The 22875-nt window shown below is 36.5% G+C and overlaps 6 protein-coding genes across 16 annotated transcripts; 4 read left to right on the top strand and 2 right to left on the bottom strand.

Moving 5' to 3' along the window:
• Positions 1–301: 301 nt before the first annotated feature.
• LOC103848741 (clavaminate synthase-like protein At3g21360) lies at positions 302–3771 on the bottom strand. 10 transcript variants are annotated; one of them, XM_033281282.1, is made up of 7 exons: positions 3619–3759; positions 3434–3540; positions 3232–3343; positions 3031–3120; positions 1175–2964; positions 835–1088; positions 302–767 (listed from the first exon to the last, which is right to left on the bottom strand). In XM_033281282.1, exons 5-7 carry the CDS (start codon positions 1181–1183, stop codon positions 374–376), a joined length of 657 nt encoding a protein of 218 aa, XP_033137173.1. In that variant the 5' UTR covers positions 1184–2964; positions 3031–3120; positions 3232–3343; positions 3434–3540; positions 3619–3759; the 3' UTR covers positions 302–373. The 10 variants fall into 10 exon arrangements, with proteins under 10 accessions (XP_033137173.1, XP_033137176.1, XP_033137177.1 ...); XM_033281285.1 differs by having other exon boundaries at positions 1175–1663; positions 1993–2045; positions 2155–2964; positions 3232–3670; XM_033281286.1 differs by having other exon boundaries at positions 1175–1663; positions 1993–2045; positions 2301–2964; positions 3232–3668.
• LOC103837457 lies at positions 2325–3779 on the bottom strand. The gene is made up of 5 exons (XM_033280658.1): positions 3743–3779; positions 3434–3540; positions 3247–3362; positions 2823–2958; positions 2325–2480 (listed from the first exon to the last, which is right to left on the bottom strand). Exons 1-5 carry the CDS (start codon positions 3777–3779, stop codon positions 2325–2327), a joined length of 552 nt encoding a protein of 183 aa, XP_033136549.1.
• Positions 3780–4131: 352 nt separating this feature from the next.
• LOC103837456 (DEAD-box ATP-dependent RNA helicase 30) lies at positions 4132–7904 on the top strand. 2 transcript variants are annotated; one of them, XM_009113815.3, is made up of 10 exons: positions 4133–4379; positions 4466–4932; positions 5536–5715; positions 5796–5957; positions 6047–6201; positions 6330–6422; positions 6526–6611; positions 6705–6931; positions 7252–7470; positions 7571–7904. In XM_009113815.3, the coding sequence occupies exons 1-10, from the start codon at positions 4324–4326 to the stop codon at positions 7699–7701; spliced, it is 1776 nt and encodes a 591-aa protein (XP_009112063.1). In that variant the 5' UTR covers positions 4133–4323; the 3' UTR covers positions 7702–7904. The 2 variants fall into 2 exon arrangements, with proteins under 2 accessions (XP_009112064.1, XP_009112063.1); XM_009113816.3 differs by lacking the exon at positions 7571–7904 and having other exon boundaries at positions 4132–4379; positions 6705–7004; positions 7252–7462.
• Positions 7905–8294: 390 nt separating this feature from the next.
• Positions 8295–10977, top strand: LOC103837453 (histone deacetylase 6). Its single transcript, XM_009113812.2, has 6 exons — positions 8295–8834; positions 9458–9898; positions 9981–10123; positions 10305–10395; positions 10499–10635; positions 10724–10977. Exons 1-6 carry the CDS (start codon positions 8295–8297, stop codon positions 10782–10784), a joined length of 1413 nt encoding a protein of 470 aa, XP_009112060.1. The 3' UTR covers positions 10785–10977.
• LOC103837454 lies at positions 10886–12095 on the top strand. Its single transcript, XM_009113813.3, has one exon. The coding sequence runs from the start codon at positions 10942–10944 to the stop codon at positions 11881–11883; it is 942 nt and encodes a 313-aa protein (XP_009112061.1). The 5' UTR covers positions 10886–10941; the 3' UTR covers positions 11884–12095.
• A 4031-nt stretch (positions 12096–16126) lies between these two features.
• LOC103837452 (protein LATERAL ORGAN BOUNDARIES) lies at positions 16127–21183 on the top strand. Its single transcript, XM_009113811.2, has 2 exons — positions 16127–17231; positions 18868–21183. Exon 2 carries the CDS (start codon positions 18888–18890, stop codon positions 19416–19418), a length of 531 nt encoding a protein of 176 aa, XP_009112059.2. The 5' UTR covers positions 16127–17231; positions 18868–18887; the 3' UTR covers positions 19419–21183.
• Positions 21184–22875: the final 1692 nt, after the last annotated feature.

Here is a 22875-nt window from a genome sequence, read left to right as displayed (position 1 = left end):
ATATAAGAATTTATTCTACTGTTATTGACGTCAGTGTATTCCCATGAGCTAAAAAAAAACAATTCGGTTCATTATTTATACAGTTATACTAATTTGGTTTAATTATTTACAATATACCAAATTCTCTAATAATGTTATATACGTCATTAAAATATTATTATAAATTTAGATAATATAGCTAACACCAAAATATATTAATTTATTGATATATTTTATTGAATAACTTAAATTATTTTAGTGATAAAGAACTGGTTTATCAACTACCTATCGTCAAGCTTTATTGCTGCCATGAGGCGTTGAGTGCTCTGAGCTTTATTGCTCTGGTAAACTGCATGAAACATGTAAGTATATATGAAGTGGCGGTGAACCAAAGTTATATACAAAAGAGTAGTGTTAACGGAATTGTGTAGAAGGAGGTTGTTGCTTGTTCAGAAATTGATTCAAACGGTCTACGTGAGTGAAGAACAGCCCAGTTGTCTATAAGCAGAACATCTCCTCTCTGCCACGGAACAGCAACACATTCTTCTTCGAGTATCCTAAGACAGTCATGGACTATATCTTTAGGTAAAGGCTCCCAATCTCCAAAAGTCACAGTCTTTCTTGGATCATTCCTCTTATCCTCCCACCATGTGTAAGCAGCCACCATGCTGTTGAACCATACTTTACGGTTCCTCGACTCGTCAAACTTGATCGCTGGGATTGGACCCATTACAGTCTTGGCTCCTCCTTCCTCGGTCCACTCCAGTTTCATTCCCAGCTTAGCCGCCCTGTTGATTCAAAGTCCTTAGTGTTATTAAGAGAGAGACTATTATGAGATGATGAAGTTAAAGTTACCTTTCCTCAGCAACGTTTTTGTCATGAGTCAAGAATGTTGATTTCCAGCCACGGCCGATGGGTGAAGAAGGATCATCATCTTCACCTAAAACCCTGACGTAGACCAAACCATGTTCCTCCAACCTCTGCACAAACTCTGGATGCTTCTCCTTCATTCTCTCGTACACAACGTGACTCAACACGAGAGGTGTCTCTCCTCCAGAGTTGGGCTCTACCTCGCAGTAAAAGAACAACTTTGATGGAAACTCAGGAACCTAACAACAAACACAAACATCTTCAAAGATCCAATCTTTTATATATTCATTAATAAAAAAAAAATAAAACCTTTTTAAAAACAGACCTGAGCCATCTCGTGGTGAAATGGGATCTTTTGATCAGGTGGGGACTCATTGAGCTATACCGAGAACTTTCTATCTTTCTTTCAGATACAGAATCATAAGGGCTTGAAGAAGAAGGCTGAAGGAACACAAATCGTTCTATCAGTTTACATGGGTTTGATGCCCCTAATCTCTCCAACAATATCTGATGACCAAGATAAACACATACGCTACTTATCTGTGAAATAATTAATTATTATATGGTGTGTGGCAAGGAATTTGTAGCTATTCAAACCTGGCAAATGACATGAGATTCGTATTTGCAGAACCTGAAGCTCTCCTCCGGGCTTGGCTCAGCTGTGGCTGTGAATTCCACGATAAACTTAAATCGGATTGCTTCTCGCAACATTGAAACCACTTAACCCATACACCAAGCCTTCTTGCAAGATATGTTGGAAGAGTGAAGACAGTTTGAAGGTTGATTGACCTCTAGATGATTGTGGCCAGCGAGTCTGCGACAGGAGTATATTAAACAAATTACAACAAACACCAAATATCAAATCTATTAATCCTCTATAACAGAAAGTAAGTATTCAAGTTACCTTTGCATCATATTATATCAGCAAACAAAGACAAAATCAATTAACAAAACCAAACCACTTAAACTCTAGATTCTAAATCAATAAACAAAGCCTAAATCATCTTACATCAGCAAAGGTAAATAAAACCACTAAAACTAAAAAAAAAATATAGACGCAAGATTTCCAAATCAATATACAAAACCAAAATCATCTAAACCTGGATTTCAAGAAATTTGAATATAATGATTTTTTTTTATCACCTTCGCATCAAGGAGGAGCATATCAACGCCCTTGAGTTCACCACCTTGCCTTTCTGAAATAGGAACAAATAAAAAATATTGAGCTTTACCTTTTGGGTTGGCTATATATATATATATATATATATTCATGAGTGCAATGAAGTGGATAAGCTAAAACGATACCTCTACTGGAGAAGAGTAAATGATGGCCGTGGTGGATGATATTATTAAACTACAAACTAAATCTAGCTGATATAAGCCTTGATGAAATGATCTTAATACCATTTTTCAAATCGAGGTGCAAACTAAAAAAAGAAGTAAAGACAGACCTGACTCCAAGGATGAGAGCAGCTTCACGCCTGTGTCATGGCAGCTTGGAAACCACCTTCATCAAACTTGCGCATTCTAGGCACGATGGGCCTGGCCTTGAAGGCTTGCCAAGAGTGTATACCATATCTACCAGCTATAGCAGCAGCAGCTACTGCAGCACCTGCAACCATTGGCGTAGCCTGTGTGTAACCAAAAAATAAACGTCAAATAACAAAATTAAGAAAAAAAAGAACCCACTTGGAGTTGGAATCAAAAAGAAACATTCTCTCAATTGCTTTCACATAACCACAGATTCAGATCAATCTCTCTCTCTCTCTCTGTTATAACCACAGAAGAGGTGCCAGATAGAAAAAAAAAGAGATTCGATTCAATATCACCACAATGATTTTCCACGAGCGTCCAGCGATAATAATGATGAAGAATTCGAAGTTAAACGGAAACAAAGAGATAAGATTTATGAACTTACCATCGTTCACCGTAGATTTGAAAGATGAATGATTGGTTATGATCCTCTGACAGACCCCTGGGGAGTAAGCTCGTCGGAGCTTCCAAAAATCAGTGCCTTGAAGCTCTTTCATCAGCCGGGAAAAGTGTTGTTCCCTCACTGCTTCTAAATCTTTCCCTGCTTTCTCCAGAACCTCTTCTTTGTTGTCTTTACTGAGTCTCCCACATAAAAAAAAAACATTATCACCCAAAACAAAACAGAGCATAAGAGTTTGATGCTGTTACCTGTGAACTTGAAAGATGACTTTTTTGCTGTTCATAGTGATATCACGACTTACCTTCACCACTCTCTCTCTCTCTCTCTTGTTTCTCATTCTACAAAAGAGACCACATTGTGAGGTTTACTAAACAAAGATACACAAACCCACTATTAGCAGATGAAGAATCAGAGTTTCCAAATTGAAAGTTCATTCCTTTAGTCTCTACCTCAATCATCTCTACCAATAAGACTCAAACCCACTCTCAGCAGAAGAAGAATCAAAGTTTCCATATCGAAAGATCGTTCCTTTAACCTTTGACCTCCTATAAGACTCAATCCCTAGACGCAAAGGTTCAATCTTTCACGTCGGAAACAAAAACCCATAAAGCATCGAGCTTTTCTACATGGAAGAGAGGAAAGAAGACTTACGAAGTTGTTGAGATAATCAGCGTATAGAAAGAAAGCATCTTTCATTGAGGATTCGGTAGTCATCGTCCTTGCTTTCTTAACCAGTTGCTCAGCATCAGTCTCTGCAACTACACAAACATCCAAACCCTCAAATCATACATAATATGGTGTTGAGAAAGACGATAGATGAACGTAGGATTACATACTTTGATGGAGTCGCTGAGGTTTTAACTTGGGAGGCATGAATTTGTAAATATCTTCAATTAAAAGCTAATTTGCAGAGATTTGTAACGATGAAAACAAAGTGAAGAATTGGAGACGACATATTACTTTGGTTTAAAAGCAACTCAGAAGCAGGCTGACCCATCAACCGAAAAGCCCATTTTTTCTTTGGACAAATGCGGTAATGACATGGCAGAACATAACTTTTTCATTGGTTGATTATTTTTTCTGACGTGGAGGGCCTCTCCATTGAGTATATTTGGCTTTTAGTATTGTTAGATTTTAATAAATCGTTTATATCCCCCCCCACCCCTCCACACAAATTCCCCTGCTCACTCTTCAGTATTCACACTATTGAGCACTCGAATTTAGCTCCATACCTCTAATAATTTATTTATCCAAAAAAGGACATAAACAATTGGTTAAGCCCATTAAGTGGTCACTCACGGCCCATCTCTAGTGACACCAAAATAAATAAAATTCGCGCTTTAAAGAAAAGAAGAAAATAAACCACGGTGAAAATTAGGGTTTCTAATCTGGGAAAATTTACAGTGTAAAGAAGACGTATCGTTTATAAGTATCTTGGCTTATTACCTTTGCGGCCCCTTACGTATCTCTCTATCTGCACTCTCTCTAGCATCGAATCCGATTCAAAGTTTACGCAACACCTAACGATCCAAAAAGCAACGATGAGCTCCCATGATCGCCGATTCGCTGATCCCAATTCGTATCGTCAACGCTCTCCGTAAGTGAAAACACCATTTCCAAATTCATTTCCTTCGATCTGTAACCGTAACCGTAACCGTAACCGTTTTATCTCTCTCTCTGTAGCGCACCGGTTCGTTCGTCTCAGCCGATGGATCCTTCCGCCGCACCGTACAATCCACGCTACAGCGGTGGTGTTGGTGGAGGAGGAGGATATAGACCGGCTCCTGTAATGTCCGGTGACGGTTCCGGGTACGGTCATTACCCGTCTTTTCACCCGCCTAGTAATGGCTTCTCCGTCGGTCGCGGCGGAGGAAGAGGCGGTTACGGTGGGTACGGGGGTGTGAGGGGTGGGTACGGTGGAGGAGGAGGACGCGGTGGATCGGGTAGAAGAGAGCTGGATAGCGTTTCTCTTCCGAAACAGAGTTTTGGGAATCTTGTTCATTTCGAGAAGAATTTCTACGTGGAGAGTCCCGTGGTGCAGGCGATGACGGAGGAGGATGTTGCGTTGTATAGGACTGAGAAGGATATATCTGTTGAAGGGCGTGATGTTCCTAAGCCTATTAAGATGTTCCAAGATGCTAACTTTCCAGGTTTTTGATTTGTTCTGTCATTGGTTGTAAGTATTTTTTGGGAATGTGATTTTAGATGTTATCTCTTCTGAAATTTGAGTGCAAGTATGCTGATTTGTTCATTAAGCGCCCCCTCTAGTGAGGTCTTCTGTTGAAGTTGAATTCGATGTTTTGAAATGAGTGCAAGTATACTGCTTTTGTTCATTGAGCGCCCACTAGTGATTTCTTCTGTAGAAATGAGTGCAAGTATGCTGATTTGTTCGTTATACGCTCTCTAGTGATGCTTAGTTTGTTATTGGTTCAGTGGTTTGATTTTGTAGACTTATCTCTTTTGTTATCTGAGTTAGATGCCATCTCTTATGTTGAAGTTGATCTCGATGTTCTGTAATTTGAGTGCGAGTATGCTGCTTTGTTCGTTAAACGCTCTCTATTTATGCTTAGTTTGTTCTTGGTCTAGTGGTTTGATTTTGTAAACTTATCTCTCTTATTATCCGTTTGATAAATAATATTCTCAACGTAATGGCCCTCTAGTTGTTCACCTAACAGCCTCTAGTTGTGCTTAGTTTGATATGTGTTGGTTTCGGTTTAGTGGTTTGATTTTGTTGACTTATCTCTTTTTGATAGATAATATTCTCGACGCAATTGCTAAGTTGGGATTTACTGAGCCAACACCAATACAAGCTCAGGGATGGCCAATGGCTTTGAAGGGTAGGGATTTGATTGGTATTGCTGAGACTGGCTCTGGTAAGACTTTGGCTTACTTGTTACCAGCGTTGGTCCACGTAAGTGCACAACCTCGATTGGGTGAGTATTTTTTACTACAATATATTGATGACTATTTGGAACATGTTTGGTTACTTATGTGTATCGTTGGGGTTTATTAGGTCAAGATGATGGACCCATCGTTTTAATATTGGCTCCCACGAGAGAATTAGCAGTTCAGATTCAAGAGGAATCAAGGAAGTTCGGGCTGCGATCTGGTGTTAGAAGCACTTGTGTCTATGGAGGTGCTCCTAAAGGACGTCAGATTCACGATCTTAGAAGAGGTTCATTCTTGTTATTGCAATATTGTAGCTTTTCATATCTGGTTCTTTGATGGAACAGAAAACATTACGAATTATTATTGTCTTGTCAGGTGTTGAGATTGTAATTGCTACACCTGGTCGTTTGATCGATATGTTGGAGTGCCAACACACTAATTTGAAGAGGGTGACTTACCTTGTGCTGGACGAGGCTGACAGAATGTTAGACATGGGATTTGAACCCCAAATTAGAAAGATTGTGTCTCAGGTATGCTTTTACTTCCTCCAAAGCTAGCATCTATATCGTCATTAAGACTGTATCTAAGCATTTGTATTCTGCTACTTAAAAACTTATGGTTTTAAATCTTAATGAACATTGTTATTTTCATTTGGTAGATCCGACCTGACAGACAGACACTGCTTTGGAGTGCAACATGGCCACGAGAAGTTGAAACTCTCGCCAGGCAGTTTCTACGAGATCCGTACAAGGTCTACTTCATATATCTTTCAACTTATTCAGTTTTAGTATACTGTCATAAATTAAGTAGGAGCTGTTTATGTTTGTGCACTGAAAATAATTGTAATGACACAGGCCATTATTGGATCAGCTGATCTAAAAGCTAACCAGTCTATTAACCAAGTAATCGAGATTGTACAGACGCCAGAGAAATACAGCAGGTTCTTAATTGTTCTGTAACTGGAGAAGAATCGATTTTCATATATCTCTCCCTTTTTCGGATATGATGCTTATGCGACTTTCTTCTTTGTTAGGCTCCTTACACTGCTTAAGCAGCTAATGGATGGAAGTAAAATCTTAATCTTTGTGGAGACAAAGAGAGGTTGTGATCAAGTGACTAGACAACTGAGAATGGATGGATGGCCAGCTCTTGCCATACACGGTGACAAAAACCAAACGGAAAGAGATCGTGTCTTGTCAGAATTTAAGAGCGGAAGAAGCCCGATAATGACTGCCACTGACGTAGCAGCAAGGGGACTTGGTAGGATTATCCGTCACCTGCTTGCATTAATAGTGTTTTAACCTCGTCACACTCCTTATCCCTGCAAGTTAAGGTGGGCACATTTACTTGGAAAAATGTGTTGCTCTTAGTTCCTTGATCTTTTCAGATCTGCAGATGTAGGGATAAGGGGGTTCTGTTCTTTCCTCTAGGCTTTAGAACACCAAAATCACATCGATATCAATTTACTGATCTTCTTCCTGCATTCTTGATCATATAGGACTATGCTTGACTAAAACTTTTTTGTTTTTTGGTCACAAACTTACTTCTCAACTGTGTTGTCTTCTTTTGTTTGTTTGCAGATGTGAAGGACATAAAGTGTGTGGTTAACTATGATTTCCCAACTTCATTGGAGGATTACATCCACAGGATTGGTCGAACCGGGCGTGCAGGGGCTAAAGGAATGGCCATGACATTCTTCACACATGACAATGCTAAGTTTGCAAGAGAGCTTATAAAGATCCTTCAAGAAGCTGGTCAAGTTGTACCTCCCACTCTCTCTGCCCTAGTCCGATCTTCCGGTGAAAAACTCAATTCTAATCTCTTTTTGAGTTCATCAAAACCATTTCTTGCTATTTAGTTGTGGCGATCTGATCTGATTTCATTTGTTGACTTGTTCAGGTTCTGGTGGTGGTGGTGGTGGAGGTGGACGTAGTTTCAGGTCAAGAGGAGGAGGACGTGGTGGATTTGGAGATAAACGGCCAAGATCAACCTCAAACTTTGTACCTCATGGTGGCAAAAGGACTTGGTAGAGAGAAAGAGAGCTTGGTTCTCTTGTCATGTTGAAGCTCTCTGTTGTAGAGAAACGAATGTTTTATTGAATTAGTTGATTTATTTAATAAATCAAACATGATTAATATTCATAGCTGGTCGGATACATAAATGATTACTCTATCCCTTTTATCATATAAGATATTTTAGAAAATTTTATTTGATTTATATGTTACTCTGCAAAGTGCAAACTAATTTGATTTGATATTTTTGTGTAGCTATGAACTCACTCAAAATTATATTCGATTTAGTTTAATAAATGACAAGTCTAACAATGTGTATTTGAAAAAACAAATAAAGATGAAATCGTAATTAAACTCCACTGATTTAACAAAGATTCAGTAATGTTTCTATATTACGAAAAATAATTATAAAAATTAAATGAAAATTTAACAATTTAATTCTTTAGAATAAAATAAAAAATGCTAATTTGAGATCAAATATAGATTTTACTTCGAAAATAACCCGGTTCGATTAGAGAGATAACCGGTGCTAACTTTAATATATATACAGAGAGATGGATTGTTAGCACACTATATTATTTTGTCGAAGGAAAGAAGAGAGGAGAGCGACCATGGAGACAGACGAGAGCGGCGTATCATTGCCGTCAGGTCCCGACGGACGCAAGCGTCGAGTCAGCTACTTCTACGAGCCGACGATCGGCGACTACTACTACGGCCAAGGACACCCGATGAAGCCTCACCGGATCCGTATGGCTCACAGCCTCATCGTACACTACAACCTCCACCGTCGCCTCGAGATCAGCCGCCCTAACCTCGCCGACGCCTCCGACATCGGCCAGTTCCATTCCCCGGACTACGTCGATTTCCTCCGCTCCGTCTCGCCGGAGTCCATGGGCGATCACTCCGCCGCGCGGAACCTGAGGCGATTCAACGTCGGCGAGGATTGTCCCGTCTTCGACGGGCTTTTCGACTTCTGCCGCGCTTCCGCCGGAGGTTCGATTGGCGCTGCGGTTAAGTTGAACCGGCAGGATGCGGATATTGCGATTAATTGGGGCGGTGGGCTTCACCATGCGAAGAAGAGTGAAGCCTCTGGGTTTTGCTATGTGAACGACATCGTTTTGGGGATTCTCGAGTTGCTTAAGATGTTTAGGGTAAAATGCTTTAACTCGTTTCTGTTTCATAGAGGAATTGAAAAAGGTTTTAAGGTTAAGTGCTTTAAGTTGCAGATGTTTAGGGTAATTGCTTGATTCATGTTTATACTTTGAGAATATACAGCTGCAACTTACATGATCCCCTTCAGTGTTAACACCGTCTGATTATTAAAGTTTCTTACTTTATGTTTCATTAGATTTGGATTCAGTTAGTTTGTTATTCTAAGCACATTGTTCGAAGGGTTAAGATGATGTTTCCATTGCTTGCATTCCTAATACTTCGTTTGCAGCGAGCTCTCTCTCATTATGTGCTCCTTTAGAATCTTGCATTATCATGTAGTTCAAGTGCACCAGATGTTTCTGAGAACATGCAGCTGTAACTTGCATGATCACTTTGAGTGTTTCAGTGGCCAATTGATAGTTGTGCAGACATTAGACAGTTTTCCACACCGCAACTTGTTTTATTTCCACCGTCTGATTCTTTAAGTTTCTTACTTGTGTTTCTTTAGATTTTGATTCGGTTGCTCTGTTACCTTATCGTGATAGCACGCTGTTCAAAATGTTAAGATGCTGTTTCTATTGCTTGCATTACTAATATGCTTTCATCATATTTTTGTTTGCAGCGAGTTCTCTACGTTGATATCGATGTGCACCATGGAGATGGAGTAGAAGAAGCGTTTTACACCACCGACAGAGTTATGACAGTTTCTTTTCACAAGTTCGGAGACTTTTTCCCAGGAACTGGTCACATCAGAGACATTGGCGCTGAGAAAGGGAAATACTACGCTCTAAATGTTCCATTAAACGATGGTATGGACGATGAGAGTTTCCGCAGCATGTTTAGACCTCTTATCCAGAAGGTTATGGATGTGTATCAGCCAGAGGCAGTCGTTCTTCAGTGCGGGGCTGACTCGTTAAGCGGTGATCGTTTGGGTTGCTTTAACTTATCAGTCAAGGGTCATGCTGATTGCCTCCGGTTCTTGAGATCTTTCAACGTTCCTCTCATGGTCTTGGGTGGTGGAGGGTATACTATACGAAATGTTGCCCGTTGCTGGTGTTATGAGGTCTTTTCATCTCTCTTTCACTTCTATACTTGTTGGTAAACATATTGTTCTTGAAAGTTTTTTTTCTGTTGACTTGTTGCAGACTGCAGTTGCGGTTGGAGTAGAGCCGGACAATAAGCTCCCGTACAATGAGTACTTTGAGTATTTCGGTCCAGACTATACGCTTCACGTCGATCCAGGCCCAATGGAGAATTTGAACACACCAAAAGATATGGAGAAGATAAGGTAACATCTCCTGCTACCCCTTCTTATGATTAATGCAATTCGAGGAAGTCGTGCATGCTCTCAATGCAACTTAGGATTCTATCTTTTTGCTTACATCCTCATAGCTTATGGCTTGTGAATCTCCTTGGCTTGTCAATGGGATCTTTTGAACTTGGTCAAGTTAAACTTTTGAATTTTTCAGGAACACATTGCTAGAGCAACTTTCGGGACTAATACACGCACCTAGCGTGCAGTTTCAGCACACACCTCCAGTGAATAGAGTTTTGGATGAGGTAAAAAATTCAATCATCCATTGATGTATATATCTCTCTCTCATGCTCTCTATTGGGGACAGACTCATTAGATATATTTTGTTTGTCTCTCTAATCTTTTTAGCCGGAAGAAGACTTGGAGGAAAGACCAAAGCCTCGGATTTGGAGTGGAACTGCGAATTATGAATCAGACAGTGACGATGATGAGAAATCACCACCCCTTGTTGGTTACTCGGGTATTAATGACCCACCTATGGACAGGTAATTAAAAAAGCTTCTTCCTACTTCAATCTAACCAAACCTTTGAGATGCCTTGAGAACTTAAATTTAAAACTCTTTGAATCTTCAGGGACTCTACTGGTGAAGATGATATGGAAGATGAGCCTGAAGTGAATCCACCATCCTCTTAAAACTACATCTTGGTGTCCTTTGCATATTCTAGAACAGTGATATAATTTTTTTTTTTTATTCTCGGACAAAGCCATTACTGTTTTGTCCGAAAGTTTGAAACTGTCCTGTCATAAAAAAAAACTTGATAATATTAATTACACATTGTTGAGAGAAGCCATGGCTAAGGAGCTTGTCTCTCTCCATTTTCTCCCACCTCAATTTCACACTCCTATCAGCCTCCGCCCTAAACCACCGCAAAACCCAATCTTCCCCCGCCGCCGCAACAGAACTTCCAGCAACGACGAAGCAGTCCCATCCAACGAAGTCAAAACCATCGCCAAGTTCAAATCCCGACACAACTACATAAGAGTCATAGAAGTCTCCCGGAGAAGCGACCACCCGCTCGCCGGCTCTCGCCTCCTCCTCCTCGACACTCCCGGTAACATCCACAGCATCTCCTTCCTCCTCAAAACCTTAACCGATAGTTACTTCGACGTTTTCGCTACCCTCCCTCCGATTATCCCTCCAGGACCCATCGGCGTTCTCGGGTTCGGAGCCGGGTCAACCGCCCGGTTGATCCTCGAGCTTTACCCACCCGAATACACTATCCACGGATGGGAGATCGACCCTTCTGTGATCGACGTAGGTAGAGAGTTCTTTAGCCTCTCTAAGCTCGAGAGAGACCATAAAGATAGGATCTTTATCAACATCGGAGACGCCTTGGACGCTAGCGTCAGAACCGGGTTCTCGGGTATTTTAGTGGATTTGTTTAGTGAAGGGAGCGTGATCAAAGAGCTTCAAGATCCAAATGTGTGGAGGGGATTGAAGGGTAGGTTGAGGAAGAGAGGGAGGATCATGGTGAACGTTGGAGGAAGGTGTGTGGAAGCTGAGGATTCAGAGAGAGATGGAGATTTGGTTATGGTGGAAACGTTGAAAGCGATGAGTCAAGTGTTCGGTGATAAGCTCTTTGTGTTAACGCTTGGGAATGGAGATGATAGCTCGGTGGCGTTAACCGGTGAGTTACCGGATCTTGATGCGTGGAAGAAGAGTCTCCCGGTTCGTGAGCTGCGAAGCTATGTTGATATGTGGAAGCCTTTTACAGAGTTCACCTTGAGCTAATCAGTTTTTGTGATGGATCATTACCAAGTTAAGAACTTGAGTGGCTGATACAGAACTTGTTCTGCCTCAAGAGATAGTTATGAGTTTATGATGTACAAACTTTTGGCTCATTCATTGTGTTGTCATTGTTGAATCTTGAGGATTACTACTCACTACTGTTGTGTATGATCCAAATCTGTGGCTGATACAGAACTTGTTCTTTAGTGCTTTCACTGGCCGTTGAAGCTTTATCACAAGGCAAAAGCTTTACAGTCACATTCTCTCTCTCTAGTTTAGGTGGTAACAAATTTTGTAGATATAAAGTCTTACATTCAAAAAGAATTCTTGATAATCAATGTGTTGCACGATTGCATCTGTCTTGTCCAAAAGACAATCAATGTTTTACATCTGTAAGATATAGACTATAGTCTTTTAACCCAAAAAAAATAGAAAGAGAAAAATGTAAGTTCCTAGCTACATCATCACCATGAAAATTCCTAATAAATTTTACGAACTACATTGATATAGAGGTATTAAATTAAACGCATGCTTCTTGCTTTTGGTAGGCTTTTGCCCCATAGGATACAAATTCCAATTAGTTGAAAAGTATCTTTGGAGATTATAAACACCGTAGGTTTATTTTCTAATAATCTTTTCTCTGTATAAAATGATATAGGAGTTAGCATCTATAGATCAAGTCATGAAATAGAATAACAAATCTCTACATTCCAACGCCCATTTGATTTATAACTCTCGTAATACTTGGACAACTCGTGGGATTACATTTACACTACGTTTACTAATTGTTATCTTCTTACTAAACTCGTACATGCATATGAAATATTCATTTAGCTTAAATATGTACAAGAACATGCAATAGATAGAAAACATCAAATTTTCATAATCGCTACAAAGGAAAAGTTGGATAGGCCATGAAAACTACATATAGCACTTTTGTCGAAAATTATATATAGCATAACATTTTCGTGATCATATATTTAGTAAAAAGTGCAAAGGACTTTTGTTCTCTGATCTGGGTCACCCTATTTTTTTCTCTCAAGCTTTTCTAGCGCCGCCAAGACTTTTGTTCTCTGATCTGGGTCTCTCCGGTGGCTGGTGCTCTTCGCCGGCGCCGGAGGAGACCCCATCCTCTTAGTAGTTGCTTTATTTTCTTCTTTGTGTCTTGTTGTTTGGTGTTGAAGCTTGATTTTCTCTGAAATGTACGAAGTCGAGGTCTTGCGTTTTGGTGGGGTCACGGTGTTCTGCTTTCAGGTTAGCAGGAGGATTTTCAAGTGGTGAGATTCTGTGTGAGCAGGAGGTGCCCGTGTTTCTATCACGGGTTAAAGCAGCAATGCTTGTATCTTTATTGTTGTGCTCCTCGTCTCGAAGGTTGGTGGGGAACTTTTTCTAGTTCCAGTATCTTTGTTGTTTCAGCTCTGTTTCAGAGAGTTGGGTCCGGTGGTGCGTCTGGCGCCAGATCTGAGATCGGGGATCTCTTGACGGTGCGGTGCAGCCGCTTGGTGCGGAGCACGCGCTTTCGCTGACGGCATCACTGTACTTTCTTCAATTCTAGTTCTGAGTCTGTTCTTCCTTGTGCAAGATTTGAGTGGTGTTTGGGTTCTTCGTCAAGAGACCAGGAGTTCTCCTTTTCCCATCTCCAATTCGTCTCCACCTTGCTTTCGTCATCGATTTGGCTTCCACGGTGTAGTCCTACTGTCTTGATACTGTCTGGTTTGTGGGTTTGGGTTTTTAAGGCCTTTATACAGCAACGGGTGAAGATAATTGCTTGGATTTTCTTGTTGGTTTATTCCTTATAATTGTGGAGTTTGCTAGGTGGGCAAATGTCTTCTTGGGAAAGGGTTTATCCTAGTGTGATCTTATCTTCTCAGAACATGGTTTCTATACCGGCTCTTCTATGGTATCTTGAAGCCTTTCCCTAATATCGGTCGGTTAATCTTGCTTGTTTCAGCTTTGATATTAGTTTGGTTATTAGTTGCCTTGATTGGGCTGTTGTTTCCAGAGATATATAGTTGTTCCGCTGGCTTAGTTCCCGGGGATGTACGGTTGTTCCGCCGGCTCTGTTTCCCTAGTATGGACTCTTGTTAAACGTTGTTTCATGAATAATATAATTTCAGATGGAAAAAAAAAATATTTAGTAAAAAGTGATAGTTACTGAAAGGCAGATTGAGATTTTTTTTGACAGAACACACGTGTTACTGCAGAGAAATAAGCAATCCCGAGGGAGAGAATAAAATCTATACCCTTTGTCAACAAAACATAAGATTTTCACATTTGAGAAAATGTTCAAGTTGTAATTCTAATTAATACCTGATTTTCTTTTTTTTTAAAAGCTAGTATTTATAGTTTAGTTTGTTAACCAAATAATGAACAAACCGGCAAATAAATGTATATTATTATTATGTAATTAAATGCATAAGACTAAATGTATACATATAGGTTGATTAACATATTTTGTTTCCGTTAAACTTTTTGGAACATAAATAAAGTTGTAAAATCATATATATATATATATATATTTACACATTTCTGTTGATCAAATACTTTCATATTTTCTAAAAGGAAACGTTTTAATTTTTATGTATGAACGAAATATATATTCTTGTTTATAAGTATCCAAATTTACTTATTAATTTGATGTTCATGATTTTTGCAAATATATAACCCTTATATGATCATATAGTGTACTGTATATAAAATTCGATCTCTTCTAATTTTCTCTCTCTAAAATTATATATGTTTCGTTATTTATGATTATAATAATCTAGATATTATTCCATTCGGCATATATAAAGACAAACAAAATGACACATTTACGTTTTCTCAACAAAAAAAAATGACACATTCACAAACTATTCACCAAGTTGCATCACTGACCTCTCATACCTTCAACTTTACCTTCCACAATGAGCACATGCATATTCATTAAATCTATATTATCTCTTATGTGTGCGTTGTTTCAAATGAGACCATATATAATGTGGTTTCTAGAGATTCTTAGATTATCACAAGGATTGTATTAAAGTAAATTACAAGGAAAAAATGCAAGGGACAGTAGTACTAGTCTAGTTTTAGTAGATCATATGTGTGAGGAGGACCCATCACCCATATTCGCTTTATATCTCTGCAAACCTTTTATAACACTTCATACCCCCACCTCTCCTATATGCAACCTCTATACATTGGAGGTTTATATACATACATCAATACCAATCTAATTAGTTTTTTTTGTTCAATCTAAAAACCCAATATAATTAGTTATTTTTTAACCTTTTGATGGTAAAACTTGTCAAAATATGTTTCTAAGATGTTGATCTAGTATGTGGAAAACCTCACCGAAAGTAAGATAGAATGTTATATGATTTTTTTGCTACAAATGTTATATGATTTAACCAATATGAATCAGTTTTTTGTTTGGTAAGAATATGAATCAGTTTTTGTTAATTTATTATAAGTGGAAGTCTATGAATTAATTAATGCTATAAGAAAACTTGACAACGGTAGCTACGAATCTGTTTCCAAAAGATTCATGGTTGAATTAATAAACAAACCAACCAAATCATAAATACTGTTCAAGAATTTTCGAACTTAGTTGATATTTAGCCATCTGAATTTTCAGATCAGTAAGATTGAGATTTTTAAGTTCGATATGAACCAGTTTTTTTGTAGTCTAGTAAGTAATAAGATATGAACTCTGCGTTAGCAGAAGTACGAGACTAGAGTCCTCTTTTAGCAAAGTATAGCACCTCTATGTTCGAACCCTAACTTCTTATATTAGTCACATAGTGAAGATTTTTAATATGAGTAAATTAGTTTGGTGATAAAGCCTAGATGCTTGCTTCACTTTAGTAAATTTCTAAATCCCACCACTAACCCCCATCATAACTCGATACACAATAATTAATAACCTAACGGATCTTGAAAAAAATTCCTTTATTTTTTATTTTTTGGAACTGTATCTTAAAAGCATTCAAAAGGCTAAAAGTTTCTATAAGGTGAATTTTACAGTTTATCTTCAAAATAAACTGTCTTACGAGAGGTTAACCGCAAACAACCAGACTGAGATTCACTATATAAACTAATGTGATCACTTAAACTTTGGACTTCAGCTCAAATGTTTATTTGATGTGGGCATGCGGAAAATTCTTATTAGAGATTTTCTGTATGTCTACTCTGATAATTAATCTGACTTTCGGCTAAAATTATTTGGTGATAAAATGGTGCGAAAACTAATTAAGAAGAACACACTTACAAATGTCACAGTCAATTGTCACTTCAAATAATATATCTTTAATATATACTATAACACAAGTAACTGTTGGTATGATACTAACCCTAGCTATAGCTTCAAACTTATAGGACCCCCCTCTCATATAGTTTTGTTTTTACAAAACCTATTAAAACTTGACTTGAGTTCACATGAAATCTATTGACTTTTACTGATTACCTGTCTCTAACGACCTACTTTAAGGTCTCAAGAGCTTATTCTTGTTCATATATATTTTCAATTGAATTAAACTGAAGAATTATATTGTTTAGCTAAAACTAAAAAAGAATGAATACTCTATTAATTTTAGTATGTGAGATATTACAATACCATCGAATACAGTTAGCCATATGCTTTTTTTTCACTTTCTCGTTTGTTCTGCCAAAACCATTCATATTCTAAATAATATGTTAGTGCCCATTGGATATCAAGGATTGTTGTGATCATATAATTCGACAGTTGAGATTTGTTGGAGACGTTTAGGGTTTCTTAAGGTTACAATTCTTAATTTGGCCATCAGCGTGCTTAGGGTATATATACACAATGATTATTTATTAGCTAGCTTAGGGTTGATCTTCAGACTGTTAGGGAATATTGCTATCATTAATGCATGAAGAAAAATTACAAAAGCTAAAGTTAAACAAATTAATTTATTGGGAGACAAAAGTGAGCACAGTGGCTGATGTTACTATTATTCTTGAGATGAAATGTCATAGTCGTTCTTTGAGGGGCATACTTTCTCCTTCTCTTCCTGTTTATTAATTGTTCATTGGTTATTATTACACTTTGTCTTTTGCTCTTTCTCCTTCTTCTCCACTAAAATTTTCTTTTTCAATTTTTACATTTTTATTTGGTTGTTTGGTTTCTTTAAATTCTCAGCCTCTATACAAATCTTTCTCAATTCTTCTTGAAATTAGGGTTTCCCCTTTCTCTGAGAGGGCTGTGCACCTAAATTATCCCTCCCATTGACTAAAGAGTTAAGCCTATTACATCTACTTTGGAAACAAATTTCAAAGGTAAGAAAAAGCCATTGAAAGAGGAAGAAAGATACACTTAGATCCTCAAAGAACCTAAAGATCTAAAGGTAGGTATATATATTTATATCTCTATACACGCTTTGATATGTGTATGTATATTTGTATCTAAATAAACTCCTAGATGTAGCATAGCTTCCGATCATCAAAGATAATCGTTAATTTCTATACTATGTTTGTTTTCCTATGCTTCATGTTCGATTGCTTATATTTGTTATATAACCCACTTTGACATTTCTGTACACTGATCTTTTGAAGTTCTACTCTAGCATATGAGAAAAAGATACTAGTAAAATACATGTGTTAATTGAATTTTCATTACAACAGTCTCCAGTTTGCGATGACCTAATTAATATCAGATCTAAAGTTTCTATATACATATCAAAATTAGGATTAATTTGAGGTTAGTGGAATTAATTGTTTCATCTCGACAAGGATAAGGAGGAGCAAAAAGAGAGGGAAATAGAAACTTGAATTTTCTATGATCAAGTTTAATCAATTTTTGGGGGTTCCGAATAGAATTTAAAGAATCCTTACTGGGTTTTCCTTTCAGGTTTATTAGTTTTTTTTATTAACAAAGCTAGGGTTGAGGAGAGAGATGAAGATGATGAAGATGGTAAAGCACATAAGAGCTCAATTGAATCGAAAAAGAAAAATCAAAGTAAATTATGTACTACATATATTTTTTGGGTGCAAATTGTACTATATATTTGCATTGAACAAAACATAAAGCTAGTATAATTATAAGTAATGTTGATATATATACAGAGAGACACAAAAATTCATTGATCTGACATAAAACGATAGACTGTTTTGTTTGTCAAAGGAGTTGTACAAACACTTCTAGTCTCATGCAGTTTGAATCGAGTTTTAACTGATCCATATATATGTCTTAGCCACGTATATACTCTGTTAAGAAAATTCTGGTAGAAGAAATTTACTAGATTCCATTTTAAATCAATTTCTTCAATCATTTTTAGAGAGATTCGTTAAGAAGCAATGATATGTAATAATCATTTTTTGGCTATGTGATGTTCGTCTATATTTAAATTAGACCAGGTATCCTAATCACGATCTTTATGTAGTAGCTTAAAAATATATAAAGCTTACTTCAAAAAATTATAAAAATTATACTTAATAAGCTTTATATGTTATGTTAGTGAGGTTTATATTTTTTTTTTTTGAAGAGTCCAAATTTTTATGTTTTTTTTTTTTAAAAGTGACAGATTGGTACTAAACGCAAAAACAAAAACATCAAGTACAAAACCCAATTGGTTGTTAAATTTACCAGCATGTCCTGGTTGTTAATCTTCAGTTTATAGACCTTTAGGTTTTGTAAATATAAAATTTGTGTTCATTTCCTTAGATTCGATGTTGGACATATTATGCCCTTTTCTACGTTTACCTTGCATGTGTACGTTTGTATCTCTATATGTTTATATGCCTTTGTCATATATATAAAGAAAAACGTGGAACGGAAAATAAATGAAGAAAATAGCAGAAATTCAGATAAAGATCTAAGTAATCGAATTTGTTTTTATGTTTTTAAGTATAACATAGAAGAACACAACTTCTTGATGAAACCTTTTTAGAACATTCAAAGTATTTGTATATGTTTATGTGTTGGTATGTGTGTGTTTTAACTTCTTCTTTCTAATGCTAAAATGTTTGAAAACTTAATATTAGGTCTAAAAATTCAAAAAGACATGGCGTCGTCATCATCAAATACATATAACTCACCATGCGCCGCGTGCAAGTTTCTTCGCCGCAAATGCATGCCGGGATGCATATTCGCACCATATTTCCCACCGGAGGAGCCACACAAGTTCGCCAACGTCCACAAAATCTTCGGAGCGAGCAACGTCACTAAGCTCCTCAACGAACTCCTCCCTCACCAGCGTGAAGACGCAGTCAACTCCTTAGCCTATGAGGCCGAGGCACGTGTTCGTGATCCTGTCTATGGCTGCGTTGGAGCCATCTCTTATCTCCAGAGACAAGTCCATAGGCTTCAGAAGGAGCTCGACGCAGCTAATGCTGACTTGGTTCACTACGGTCTGTCCACTTCAACACCTAGTAACGTCGTCGACTTGGTGTTTCAGCCTCAGCCACTTCCACAGCAGCCGCAGCAGGTAAACCCGGTTTATAGGCTTCCCGGGGCCAGTCGTGGTACCGGAGGGTCGTGTGGGACTTTTCTTCCTTGGAACAATGGTCATAATCAGCAAGGAGGTAACATGTGAGAGAGTATATAAATTGTGTGTGTGTTCCATCTATTCATCTCTCTCTATCTTTCTATATTGTCATTATGTGTGTGTGTGTGTGGTAAGAATACATTATAATAAGCTAGAAATTTTTCTAGCAAACATTTATAAATGCATTGTGTTATTTATTTTATGATGGGATGTATATATATAATATTATTTTTCATTGGTGAGTAGCGAGACCTAGGCTAGGATACATAGTTATGTTTTATATATTGGTTTTTTTAACGAATAAATGGTCGTTTATGCTAATAATTAACAAACAAGATAACTAGTTTTTTGCGTGATTAGCAACATTGTGAATTATACTATATTATGATGAGATATTATCCAGGCTCTTACTTCCCTTGCTGTTTTAATACTTAAACTTGGATCATAGTTATGCGTGAATGTTTGAGAGAAGTTAGGGTACTAATAATTGAAGGATACTATTTTATTATAGTTTAACTGTTTATAGTTTTTTTTTTTTAATATGCAGAAGTGGTGTTCATTGTATGATTGCTTACCTAATATATAGGGGGGTTGTATACATATTCTACTGATTATTTGGAGTTATCATATTATTGTACTCTTTTAGAGTGGAAATTAACTTGTAGAGCGATGGCTAGGCATGTGGATTATGAAGTTTCCTTTTCCCTTTATTAAATAATTTGTTTGGTTACTGGTGTCTGCAGCCTTTCAGGCAGCTATATAAAATATGATCGTTTGGATGTTAAATGCATTTAAATATTGATGAACATCAATGTTGAATCCTTTTTTTTCCTTTGGGGGGGGGGGGGGGGGGGGGGGGGGGGGGGTTATTATTATATGGGGTTAGCATGTGAATATATATGATATATACACACCAAATATATATAGTCTACGTCACGAGTAGTGAATTTGAGGTAGCAATACAATAAAATGACGATTATGGAACTTAAATGATTTTATGTAACTAGTCGATGGTGATTATCTGCAAGCCTGTGTAGTTTATCATGTATATATTTCTATCTTAAGCCCATAATCTAACTGGTTTCATCTATTTAGGCCCAAATATAAATTTATCTATGCCAAAATCAAAGCAATTCTTTGCTTTTTATGTGTTCTAAAAAAATTTCATATGCGATTGAGGTCTAAGTTTTTTTTTTCTGGTCAAAAGGTCTAAGTTTGAAATAATTTTATTACATTTAAGTTGTTGTTATGTGAGTTTGAAATTATTACATTTAAGTTGGAAAAAGATAGTTACAAGAACGTATTATCGCAATTAATACTAAAACGGATAACAAGATTTTAAAAGCTTTTTATACTATCAAATATAGGTAGACGCTATTAATTTTGGACAGAAATTAATAAATTCACAGGTCCATCTTACAACTGGGCGACGGCACCTGTTCACGAGTACATCTATCATTATTATGTAAAATTTATAAATACAATTTAAATGTGGGGAAGTAACTTTGGATATTGTCGTGGAGAAAAAAATAGGAAGAAATCGAGAATCCATCAAACCCATCAATCAATCGATGTCTTTAAAGACGTGAAAAGGAAGCAAACTCTGATGAGTTTCTCTGCCTCTCAGCTAAACTACAAAACCCAACAAGACATTTTATTTTTTCATTGTACATTGCGGGTCCTTTCCTACTTTTTAGAACTATACCAACTAGAGTTGTAGCTTTAAATTAGGGTAAAACATTCGAAGTTTGAAGATAAAATTCCTTAATAAGAACTCCAAATTTATCATAAATATCAAATTAGCAAAGGTATATGAGCCTCAGTATTTTATAATATTAATAATCGTTGGTGCATCTGGTAATATATGATCTATAGTCTTCTAATCATTGATTCCAAGAATATTAAGATTCAATAATAACTGAATAAATTAATAGTGTTAACAACCGCCAACCATTGTCTCTAGATTCTAATAATAGTGGCTTTAGATTTGGAGTTGGATTATGTTTTCTTTTTCTAATTCCACCTTGTGGTTGCCATCACAGTTATAATTTATTTCTGGATTTGAGAAAAATTAATCAAGTAGATTTCAGCAGTGAAAATGGGAAATGATAAGTCTTTTTTGGGCAACATTTTCACTTAATTATTTTGTGTGCACCAAATTCTTATATTAAATTAAATATCCAGTGGATTAAATAGTTATAACCATTGATAAATTCAACGGCTAGATGAAAAATAAAAACTTAACTATTTTGTATGCACCAAATTCTTATATTAAACTAAACATCCAGTGGATTTAAATAGTTATAACCAATGATATATTCAACGGCTAGATGAAAATAAGAATGAAAAGTATTACGGAGAGAAATAGAAGTGTTATAGCGGTTTAGGGTTTAGTACTCTCTTATTTTGTTTTTGTGTCTTGAACCTCGGTGTTTCTTTTGATTGGTGAAATTACTACAATTATTATTCCTAATCAGTTAATAAATATTAGCAACTATCTTCCTATTCAATATTGGTTTCTACTCCACTTTTAGTCCACTAATGTTTTGTTGTTGTTGCTATTTCTATGCATGCCTTAGAAAGGGATCATAGCAGCAATTATTGGAAACTCTTTTGTCAATCATAAGCCCTATACAGGATCCATAAGATCAAAATTTTCCAAATATTCTAGCCATCGTGTCATAAAATAATAATATTAATAATCATGAGTACCACAGCCGCATGCAGTGAACAAAAACGAAAACATGATTGATGGATAGATAGAGATTCATACGAGAATTTCAGGATTCGAAAGAGGTCCTGTTAGATTTTCTAAATGAATATTTGAAGTGACTTTGTAAATAATAATTTGTTATAATAAAAAGAGAGTTTCCACTTTCGATAATGATTTTCATAAACTAATGTGTCTGAGCAGAAAGAAAGGGTGATGATGATTAATTGATGGTCTGCTTTGAGTCTTTTGACCTATGTTACATGGAAACGGGAGCGGGTACGTGGAAGCGGAAGCGTATGGAAGCGCAAAAGCGAGATTTTTAAAAAAATTAGGAAGCGGGTACGTATTGGAAACGTATGTATATATATATACATATATAAGAATCTTTTTAAAAAATCTAGAACTAAAAATTATATGATTTAAATTTAAAATAAATCATTTATATTTATATAATATATATGATTTTGTATTAAAAACGTAAAATACACATAAATTAAATTATTATATTAATTATTTTTATTACTTTATAATTAATTGACATAATATATTTGAATATATGATTTATCTTTAATAAATATCTCAATGCATAAAGATAATTTATAGTATTAATTTTAATTGTTTTATATTTCTATTCAATCTATTCAATACTTATTAAATTTGATTTTATATAAATTAAAATTAAAATTTTATTTTTTATTGATATAAGATATTGTGTTTTTTTTTAAAGAATGGAAGCGTTTGATTCCAAAATGGAATCGTAAGCTTCCAACGTGTTTTTAAAGAGAATATTTT

This window comes from Brassica rapa, chromosome A09 (genome assembly GCF_000309985.2).
Source record: "Brassica rapa cultivar Chiifu-401-42 chromosome A09, CAAS_Brap_v3.01, whole genome shotgun sequence".
In the NCBI taxonomy this organism is placed as follows: Eukaryota; Viridiplantae; Streptophyta; class Magnoliopsida; order Brassicales; family Brassicaceae; genus Brassica; species Brassica rapa.
The sequence above is the reverse complement of the archived record's forward strand: the minus strand, read 5'-3'. Positions and strand labels throughout refer to the sequence as shown.

Bases quoted from the DNA above. Each gene is read 5' to 3' on its own strand.
- LOC103837454 (XM_009113813.3), top strand. From the start codon at position 10,942: ATGGCTAAGGAGCTTGTCTCTCTCCATTTTCTCCCACCTCAATTTCAC.
- LOC103837453 (XM_009113812.2), top strand. From the start codon at position 8,295: ATGGAGACAGACGAGAGCGGCGTATCATTGCCGTCAGGTCCCGACGGA. The intron at 9,899-9,980 runs GTCTTTTCATCT...GACTTGTTGCAG, and splicing joins CCCGTTGCTGGTGTTATGAG to ACTGCAGTTGCGGTTGGAGT. The intron at 10,396-10,498 runs GTAAAAAATTCA...TAATCTTTTTAG, and splicing joins TGAATAGAGTTTTGGATGAG to CCGGAAGAAGACTTGGAGGA.
- LOC103837452 (XM_009113811.2), top strand. From the start codon at position 18,888: ATGGCGTCGTCATCATCAAATACATATAACTCACCATGCGCCGCGTGC.
- LOC103837457 (XM_033280658.1), bottom strand. From the start codon at position 3,779: ATGGGTCAGCCTGCTTCTGAGTTGCTTTTAAACCAAA. The intron at 3,363-3,433 runs GTAAGTCTTCTT...CCGACGTGAAAG, and splicing joins CTGATTATCTCAACAACTTC to ATTGAACCTTTGCGTCTAGG. The intron at 2,959-3,246 runs GTAGAGATGATT...TGGGAGACTCAG, and splicing joins AGTGGGTTTGAGTCTTATTG to TAAAGACAACAAAGAAGAGG.
- LOC103837456 (XM_009113815.3), top strand. From the start codon at position 4,324: ATGAGCTCCCATGATCGCCGATTCGCTGATCCCAATTCGTATCGTCAA. The intron at 4,933-5,535 runs GTTTTTGATTTG...TCTTTTTGATAG, and splicing joins CCAAGATGCTAACTTTCCAG to ATAATATTCTCGACGCAATT. The intron at 5,958-6,046 runs GTTCATTCTTGT...TTGTCTTGTCAG, and splicing joins GATTCACGATCTTAGAAGAG to GTGTTGAGATTGTAATTGCT.
- LOC103848741 (XM_033281289.1), bottom strand. The intron at 768-834 runs GTAACTTTAACT...TTGAATCAACAG, and splicing joins AAAAACGTTGCTGAGGAAAG to GGCGGCTAAGCTGGGAATGA.